General features: G+C 42.6%; 1 protein-coding gene across 1 annotated transcript; it reads left to right on the plus strand.

The window, feature by feature from the left end:
* Positions 1 to 768: 768 nt before the first annotated feature.
* LOC102091506 (histamine H3 receptor) lies at positions 769 to 10051 on the plus strand. The gene is made up of 3 exons (XM_005511761.3): positions 769 to 1432; positions 4196 to 4362; positions 7208 to 10051. The coding sequence occupies exons 1-3, from the start codon at positions 1144 to 1146 to the stop codon at positions 7991 to 7993; spliced, it is 1242 nt and encodes a 413-aa protein (XP_005511818.2). The 5' UTR covers positions 769 to 1143; the 3' UTR covers positions 7994 to 10051.
* The last annotated feature ends 246 nt before the right edge of the window (positions 10052 to 10297 follow it).

Below are 10297 nucleotides of genomic sequence, written 5' to 3' on the forward strand. Positions count from 1 at the left end.
GTGTCAAATACTTTACTGTTTCCCAGGCTACATGTGTGCGTATGCACCCAAGGCAGCGGTCTGTTTGCCTTGTTTTATCATGCCTGAGGTTTCTCCTGTTCCTGTTAACCTATACATTTTGCTTTAATTATGTTATGTTATGTATGTTATATTTCCCTTTGTTGTCCCAGGACAGGATCAGAACACCACAAGACCTCTCCTCCCCACATCTTGTCCACCACCTCTTTCCTTGTTTCTTGTCCTGTGTCTTCTCAAGCACCCAGCATTATGGCTGCCATCCAAAAAGCCGATCGCAGGGTGTGCCCCAGTGTTACAGAGTTGTTGAGCTGCAGGCATGAGTCACGGCCACAGCTTGCCAACTTCTGTGCACTCTTAGCCAAATAAATGAAATTGCCATGTGGAAGAAATATGCCTTCTTACACCTGCAAAGGGCTAAGGGTTTGGCACTTTGTAGAGTGGAATCTTACATGGAATTACTTGGGAAGTGGAGGATTAGACAGACCAGGCTTATAAAGTCATCCAAAGTCCAGCTATTTGGTTTGCTGAGCCCAGGGCTAGACCTGCTTCTGATCAGGATGAGCTGAAAAGGTATTGGTGATGCTTCTGCTGAATTTTAAATGCTCTGTAACCAGGAGCATTAAGAAATATACATCATCCTTAACTGTAAAATTTAGTAAACGGTATAGCAGAAGCACAACAGTGCCTACATTTTACTGTAAGAGAAATAGAATTGTAATAATTCAAATCCCGTTGACCACTGGGGAAGTGAAAATGAGATCTGTTTTTAGCTTCAGCAGAATTCAATGTGTGAAAATGCTTACACAATGTTAATATGCAAACTGCTTGACTGTGAAAAGAGTTGTTTTCACACTAACTTTTCTGACCTCAGTAGATAAGGATCAGTGTTCAGGAGAGAAAGAAATAATGTATTTTAAAGCGTGCACTTACTCCTGCTTATGAGGTGTCTTTTTTATAGATTTTTTTTCCAGGCCAATAGGTGCATTCAGATCAAGGAACGTTAGAGAGTCCAGGCAGTGAAGTCTTGTGATCCTTTATTTTGATATTGTGGATTATTTTGGATGTGTAAGTAGTCGGCCCATCCTGTTAATAGACTTGTGTCTATCTTTTGGATGTCGCTGCCAGATGCAAATTTTTGCCCAGACTGAACTGACCTGGATATGCAACATGCACAACAGCACTGCTGAAGCTCCGCATGCAACTGGAACAAGTAACGAGACTTTGTCCACACTGGCACCGAGCTCTGAGTTTTCCCTGGGCGTGTTGGTGCTGCTGGCTTTCCTCATGGTGTTGCTGGCTCTGGTCACCACCTTGGGAAACATCCTGGTGATCTTTGCTTTCATCACAGACAGAAACCTGAGGCATCGGAGTAACTATTTCTTTCTCAATCTTGCTATTTCTGACTTTGCAGTGGGTAAGTCATGAGTGTGGAGGCATGTTCTGTTTGTGTCCTTGGAATCTTAGGAGAAGCAGTGGGGCTTCTTCTGCTGGGTGGTGTCTTCTAAGAGAACTGTTTCCCAGTGTTGTGTCTAGAGGAAGGGTGAGGAATGGTGGAAACTCCATGAAGTGTTTTAGCAGTATATGATGTCTCAAAATATGTTATAATGAGAAATGCAATGTTTTTCACACATATACTTCTAAAGTTACATCAGGGAAAAGGAACAATTACTGTATCTGAATGCCAATTGAAGGAAAGAGGTTGTTTGCTGCAGTTTGTGATTTACCTTTGCACCTCCTATAAGATCATACAATTCAGAATATTTGACGGTTTAACTGTTTTCTTATACAGCTATCTGCGGTACATCCAGGTAAAAAAATTACTCTCTACATACCGTGTTTCCCCCAAAATAAGACTTACCCCAAAAATAAGCCCTGGCATGATTTTTCAGGATTTTTGAGGATGCTCAAAATATATGCCCTACTCCAAAAATTAGCCCTAGTTACAGTTCATTAAAAAAGTCGATTTAAATAGTGTCCAGGCAGCTATAAACATAAAAAAGTAAGCATCCTTTGAAGCAAAAATTAATACTGACCCTCTTTTATTTTCGGGGAAACAGGGTAGTACTAATGGCGTATATTACACTACAATAAAACACTTTACCACTGTGACTTCTGCTGCTTTAACTCAGTGCAGGCTATAGATCAGATGGCTTGCCCAATGCCACCAACAGCTTGCTGGCATCTCCCATTTCTTTTCCTTATTAGTCACCTCTCTCCATAGCATCATTGCAGAAGGCCAGAAGAGTTGGCCCCCAGATGTGGCACGATGTGGGTGATGCCAGGCAAGGAGGTGGGGGTGTGAATGGCTTGTGCAGCGCTCCCTCAGGGTTCAGGCCAGGGAAACAGCCCATGCAACAGAGACAGCCTGACAAAACCATGGTCCTGTGGCAGATGTTCCAGCAAACATCTTGACTCGAGGCTAGCAAGGAGGTATTTCTGCACACAAGTGCTCTCTCTTCAGGACAGTCACAGAGACTGATGTTCGTTGACCTACACCACTTCTGGCAATGACGTCCCTTCTAACTGCTGTTCCTTTGTCAGTGCTGTGTAGTGAAGTGTACTAGTTTAGCCTTTAAGATTTCCCTTCATTTATGCCATTTATAACCTGTGGTGCCTAATTATGGGGCTCGCACCATGGGGCAGAAGCCAAACGATGCGTGTGCTGGAGCCTTTGCTTTCCTGCTCCAGGCAGACAATTTGCTAGAGCTGCTATTTCTTTGCTCAGGTCTTCTGCAAAAGGTTGTTTCTCCTCATATCTTACAGTTTAGTCAAGAGATTTAAGTATCTACCTTCTATATCAGTCCTCGTTTGTGGCTGCTGCCTCATAGCATCTTAAATCAGCCAAGAGGAAATGATTGGTATCAGTTTTGTGTTGGTCTATGGATCATGTAAAACCAAGACTTTGTCTCTGGTATCAGTCACAAAACGCCTTAATTTCTGAAGCTGCTGTGGTATTTTTTTAAACTTATATGAAGTCTGGACTCTTTCCAAGCACACGACTCAAGGCTTTACATCCACTAATTAGTAAAAGCAAGAATAGTTTCAAATATAAATGCTTAAAACCTGGTACTTGCACCTGTATAGCTAAAAGCAGTCATTACTTTTTGACCTGGTGCCAAACATGAATTCTGTTGAAGTCGGTGAGAGCAGTAGCTGTCATCAGCAGCTAGGAAAAATTAGTATTTTGTAAGAAAGTGATGCTGCTTGTATTTAAGGTGTATGTTAAAACAAGCCATCAGTATTGAAAGTGCTGTGTGCATTTCCCTGTTGATAACAGCTTATTGCCCAGAGGTTTATTGTCAGCGGGCCACATCAGCCTGGATATGTTCAGTAACACTTAAGATCTTGATGACATATTAAGAAAAGAATCATCTGAAGAGTTTAAGATGCATATTGAAGCTGCATATAGTTTTTTATTTGTCTCTGGTAGATCAGAATTTTTAGGAATGTATCATCAGATATTGCACCATACTTTTGAAAGAATACTAGTGGTAAAATGAAGAAGTTGCTGGCTAAAAATAAAACACAAACATGACTTATGAAAGTACTTCAGTGGAAGGCCTTTTGCTCAAAAAACAAATGTAACAAACCATGGAGAACCAAGATGAGATTAAAACATCCCTTAAAAATGAGGGGGGTTTCATATCTCTGCTCTGTCTGTTCTGTCTCTGACAGGAGAGGTTTCCAGACACCCAGCAGACTGCCCAATATGTTGTCTCTAGCATACAAATTCTAACCAAGCTTACAATAATAACCAACATTAGCAACATCTGTAGATGTGTTTGGGGGAAAACTCAAACACAGATAAAAGACTAGAGGACATACAGCAATAAGGTTACACGTCAGAGTGCAACCACAGTGCATATGTGCTGCAGCACTGATCATATACCTTTAGAGATTCTAAGTTGTTAGACTGCAGCTTTCTTCTTTAGCAGATCCTTCTTTGCTGATTTGCCTTGAGCTTATTCTCAACAACCCGTATACATAAACACTCTAAGACCTATACATAGAAAGTCACTGTTAGATTTTTTGAGAGGATAAGAATTCCTGTATATAAATTACATATTTTTTTTTTTTTAAATCCCCTAAACCCCAGAATAGTGTTTCTCTCTGGTTCCAGGAGTACCATTTGCAATCCAAACGAACTGCACGGTATCTCTGTGGTTGCTTTCCATAGGTGCGTTCTGCATGCCTCTCTACATCCCTTACAGCCTGACGGGGAAATGGCACTTGGGAAGAGGCGTCTGCAAGCTCTGGCTTCTTATGGACTATCTCCTGTGCACAGCTTCAGTATTTAGCATCGTTCTTATCAGCTATGACCGTTTCCTGTCAGTTACTAAAGCTGTAAGTACCTTGTTAGTAGCTTCTCTGACTTTATCACAAGATCATTGGAGGATTATACTCACCAACAGGGCAAAGCCCAGATTTAGTCGAGATAATAGCCCTCAAAAATCTGCTGGCATGTGGAGGTTATTAGATATTTGCAGCTATTATGATTGTGGTGAAAGTTCTGCATTGAGCATCCTCCGGCCCAGAGCCAGTCAAACAGGACTTTTCTCGCAATTTCTGCTGCGGGTTGCTGTTGTGCTACTGCTTGAGAGAAAGAAGGATGAGTGGAGAAAAGGGTAAGGCAGGGGGCTGGTAAAAGAGAGGCAAGGGCAGCCGAAATTCAAAGTAAACTGGGTTTGGGTTTGGATTTAAAATCAAGTGTGGGAGGACAAGGCAGTGGGGCGAGGGCAATGAGGTGAAGGGCGCTGGGGGGGATGTCTAGGCCTGAAATGTGGTCACAAATGATCCTGGAGAAGACTGAGAGCAAGAGCAAACAGGGCAGAGAGTGGGACAAGGGGCAGACTGCAGTGACTGCCTGTGGACATGCAGCAATAAGCTCCTTTCAGTCCCTGGAGCAGAACTCCAAACTTCAGATACACTCTGTGTCTCTGCTTTCTGCAGAACATCCTATGTACTTTATGTGTGCTTTATGTCTTGGTTCATGCTAGGGTTGGAGACCAGCATTTCTCACTAGCCACGCTGTTATGTCAAATGCTAGGGAAGTGTGGGGAGAGCTAAAGCTTCCATCTCTGTGTGTATGAGACTAAAACATAATGTCATATGATAGAATTTAAGTTTTCTTTTTGTTGATTATAATTAGTTTATCTTACTATAATTGCCCTTTTTATTAATTTTTATAACTTTATTCTAAGGAAAAAATCCGGTAAATCAAACACCACATTTTTCACATAAAGAAACATTACACTGGAAAGCCAAAGACTCATAATTTACAAAGTGCAAAATTCAGAGCACCGGCACAAATGTAATCAAGATTTATGGACATTTGTATGATAGTCTTTAATTATACTATCTCAAACCTTTTTTTTCAATTGGATTTCTAAGATCTCAGAATTATACATTCACCCTGTCGTCTTGTGAAAGGGATGGAGCAGGATGTGAGCTACAAGATACCTGCCTGTTCTCTAACCTACAGGGGGAAATATGCACTGGCCCCAGAGTGGGAGGAGAAGGAGGAAAAGGGATTATTTTGTAGTTTCACCAGTTAAAAGCTGCATTGCAGAGCTGAAATCTATTCCTATCCTCTCAAGAAGTGTGCAATAAAAAATTTTCTCAAAGAGGAGTGTTAAATATATGTTCTGTATTTTCTGTCGGCTTTTGACACCATCTCTCACAACATCCTCATAGACAAGCTCAGGAAGTGTGGGCTGGATGAATGCATGGTGAGATGAATCATGAACTGGTGGGATGGCAGAGTTCAGAGGGTTGTGATCAATGATGCAGAGTCTGGAGACCTGTAGTTAGTGGAGCTCCCTGGGGGTCAGTGTTAGGTCCAGTCCTGTTCAATCTGTTCATCAGTGACCTGGATGAGGAGACTGAGTGCACCCTCAGCAAGTTCGCTGATGATACCAAACTAGGAGGAAGGGCTTACACACCAGAAGGTTGTGCTGCCATTCAGCAAGACCTGGACAAGTTGGAGGACTGCGCAGAGAAGAACCTCATGAAGTTGAATAAGGGCAAGTGTAGGTTCCTGCACCTGAGGAGGAATAACCTCACTCACCAGTACAGGTTAGGGGCAGATCTGCTGGAAAGCAGCACTGCAGAGAAGCACTTGGGAGTTCTGGTAGACAACAGGTTGACCATGAGTCAACAAGGTGCCCTTGTGACCAAGAAGGCCAGTGGTACTCTGGGATGCATTAAGAAGAGTGTGACCAGCAGGTTGAGCGAGGTTATCCTCCCCCTTTACTCTGCCCTGGTGAGGCCGCATCTGGAGTACTGCATCCAGTTCTGGGCTCCCCAGTTTAAGAAAGATAAGGAATTACTGGAGGGAGTCCAGCGGTGGGCTATGGAGATGACTAGGGGCCTAGAGCACCTTTCTTATGAGAAGAGACTGAGAAAGCTGGGTCTGTTCAGCCTGGAGAAGAGAAGGCTGAGAGGGGATCTCGTCAATGTTTATAAATATCTCAAGGGTGGATGTCAAGATGATGGAGCCAGACTCCTTTCTGTGGTGCCCAATGATAGGATGAGGGGCAATGGGCACAGACTGAAGCATAGGAGGTTCCATCTGAATGTGAGGAAAATCTTCTTTACCTTGAGGGTGACAGAGCACTGGAACAGGCTGCCCAGAGAGGCTGTGGAGTCTCCTTCTCTGGAGACATTCAAAACCCGCCTGGACACATTCCTGTGCAATCTACACTAGGTGAACCTGCTTTAGCAGGTGGGTTGGACTAGATAGTCTCCCGAGGTCCCTTCTAAGCCCAATGAATCTGTGATTCTGTTGACCACTGTGGTCCATATAGTCCTATTTGCTTGTAAAATGCTGTAGAAAGCATTGTAGTTGTCAGTGAATGGGAGTCTGTCTCTGAGCAACTACAAAATGCTAATTACTCCGGTACTTCAGATCACAGATGTCTCAAACTACGCATACCAAATTACTAGGTACTGATGGATAATCTTATTTCATCATGTGCACCAGGACCCTACCACAGTTACATTAACCTGTGAAGACACACTCCTATGTTATGTCAACATAATGAAATAAACATACTTGGGCGAGCTTCAGCTGATCAGTATAGTTGCAGCTCTAAATTACCAAACACTCTGACTTCTGCTGTTGCTAATTCTGTTGGTTCCAAAACATGTTTCTACAGGTGCAACAATTTTTGTTTTTTTCTTATCGCAGGTCTCTTACAGAGCCCAGCAGGGAATCACGTCCAACCCTGTCATCAAGATGGTGGCCACCTGGGTCTTTGCCTTCCTTCTCTACTGCCCGGCCATCCTCTTTTGGGAGCACATGGCCGGACGCAGCGTGGTAGCGGTGGATCAGTGCTACGCTGAGTTCTACGACAACTGGTACTTCCTCCTGTGCGCGTCCACCCTGGAGTTCTTTGTGCCACTGTTCTCGGTGACCTACTTCAACGTGCACATCTTCCACAGCATCCAGAGGCGGCAGCGGCACGGCAGCACGCAGGACTGTGAGCCTGCGAGGAGCGGCAGCCTGTCCTGGGGATTTTGCCTCTTGCCAAGGCCAGGAGCATCTTCTTCTCCATTGGAGGCAGAGGACAGTGGTTCTTCCTCCACAAGGCCAAAGAAAGAGTCTTTGGTAACTGAGAGCTCATCTCCATATAGGAGCAATTCTGTAATCCCAGAAAATGACTTCTCTGTTTCTTTCTGTACAAGGACCAGGTCAAAACTGCAGCAGGACAAGAAAATAGCAAAATCACTTGCCATAATTGTGTGTGTCTTTGCCATTTGCTGGGCCCCATACACTTTACTAATGATTATTCGTGGGGCCTGCCGAGGAACCTGTGTCCATAAATCCCTGTATGAAATAACCTTTTGGCTTTTGTGGCTCAATTCCGCTATGAATCCATTTCTCTACCCCCTCTGTCATGTTAAATTTCGCATGGCTTTCATGAAAATACTATGTCCCAAAAAGTTTGCAACAATGAGATCAAGCTCTCTTTAGAAGGAAAAAACAAATTAAAAAAAAAAAAGGAGCTGGATGAGGGATGTAGGTAGCTACAGTTTCACAGTTTGAAATTAGAGTTAGTCTCTTCCAGGAGATTAGTCTAGTTAGAAAGCCTAGATAAGCCTTCCATGAAATATGTCCTTCTTCAGACAAACATACATGCCCAAAGTTGGTGTATGTTCACTAGCTGTTTCAACTGGCTGGTTAAAGGATTTTGCCTCTGTTTGACTTTCCCTAGTAGTCTATCATTGTTGTCTTAATTCTAGTTGTTGAAGATACTATCTTCAATTGCAGTACAGCTTACATTTGTGTTCATGGGTGTTATTAGTTTAAAATATAATAAAGGTGGATAATAAATGTGTGTATTTGCCATAAGGTCAATAGTATTCTAAAGTTAATATCTATTCTATTTCTTTTGAACAGTTTGTACTGCATTCAGAAGTTTTTTTTTCCTTATCATAAAACATCCAGTTAAGTTAAGAGTTTTGTTGTCAGGCACATAGGATTGACATAGCATAACATGAGGTGGCAATCTGTCCGAAAGCCAACAGTATCCAGGGCTGCATCAAAATGAGTGTAGCCAGCAGGTCAAAGGAAGTGATTCTCTCCCTTTATTCCTCTCTGATGAGGCTCCACCTGAAGTCCTGCATCCAGCTCTGGGGCCCCCAACATAAGAAGAACATGGACCTGTTGAAGCAAGTCCAGAGGAGGCCACAAAGACAATCAGAGGACTGGATCACTTCTATGAAGATGGGTTGAGAGCGTTGGGGTTGTTCAGCCTAGAGAAGAGAAGGCTGAAGGGAGACCTTGTAGCAGCCTTCCAGTACCTAAAGGGGACCTACAAGATAGCTGGAGAGGGACTTTTTACCAGGGTCTCTAGTGATAGGACAAGGGGTAATGACTTTGAACTGAAAGAGGGTAGATTTAGATTAGATATAAAGATGAAATTCTTCACGATGAGAGTGGTGAGACACTGCACCGGGCTGCCCAGAGAAACTGTGGATGACCCATCCCTGGAAGTGTTCAAGGCCAGGTTGGATGGGGCTTTGAGCAACCTGGTCTAGTGGAAGGTGTTCCTGCCCATGGCAAGGGGTTGGAACTAGATGCCGTTTAACGTCCATTCCAACTCAAGCCATTCTATGATTCTATGATGCTATGATTGCTTCCTTTTGCTAAGGATGTTTGGACATTAGGGGAATACAGGGACTACTTTTAAAAACTCAAGTGAAGGTGTTCTCTGCAGAAGGGCATTAATCTGTGTACTTGCTCACATGCAGCAGTAGAGAATTTAGATATGTAAAGCATTTATGTGCATCTCCATCTATTCTTCAGCAAACAAGCCTTCTACACCTATAATTTTGAGAGATCATAGAAAAGAGTAGTATTTGTTCTTACTCCCAGAGGGAGAAAATCTGTTGCTTTTGGCCTGGAGAAGGATGTGCGCAGCAGTCCAAGTGGCTCTAACACTAAATAGTCCCCTCTGGATTGTTTTGTCACTCCCAGGGAAGCTCTAACCCGTACTGTGAGAAACACTGGTCTTACAAGCCTTACTTAGCTCCAAATATGACATAATGCATAGGCACCAAGTCAACTCCACACCTAAGTAAATCCCCATTCAGTTCAGTGTGCCAGCAAGCAAGAAGTTTGAATAACTGAGAAACAGGCTAAATGTGAATATTACATCTAATTTGTCCTCTTCTGTACTTCTATTTCTGTTACAAGCCATTTGTTGGAGGTTATGATAAATGTGTATATTTCTTACATGCTATGTAAGGTTGTGTTTGATTTGCTGCATGAGCCAGGAAAATGACCTTGATGACAACCTATAGCATGTGGGGTAGCTTAGCTGGGACAGCATGGAGATGATCTTCTTTCAGTATATAGTTTCCAAAACTGTTAAGGGTTGTTTATTTGCACAACTCTGAAGTTATCATGTACTAGATTCCTTACTAAATTAACAGGTGTAACTCTTTATAATATAGTTTATTTTCATCATACTGTCACTAAGTATAATGCCAGCAAATAAATGGAAGAATAAATACTAAAGAAACATGAGAGGTAGTGGACATTCCTTTTTATCTTCCAGTTTTATTTGCTGTATATTCATATAATATATAATATTAATCTATTTTACTTAGCACTCTTCTGAATGTTCTCCTTCTGGGCTGATCTACTCCTTAATCATACTAGTCTTGCTATACTGTATGATAATCTAAACTCATCTACTTACACAAATTGCGTATGTATTCACTAATGTAGGTAGTGTTGTCTCTCAAACATGAGCTGAAAAGTGTAAGTGTC

The sequence above is a fragment of the Columba livia genome, chromosome 2 (genome assembly GCF_036013475.1).
Source record: "Columba livia isolate bColLiv1 breed racing homer chromosome 2, bColLiv1.pat.W.v2, whole genome shotgun sequence".
NCBI lineage: Eukaryota > Metazoa > Chordata > Aves > Columbiformes > Columbidae > Columba > Columba livia.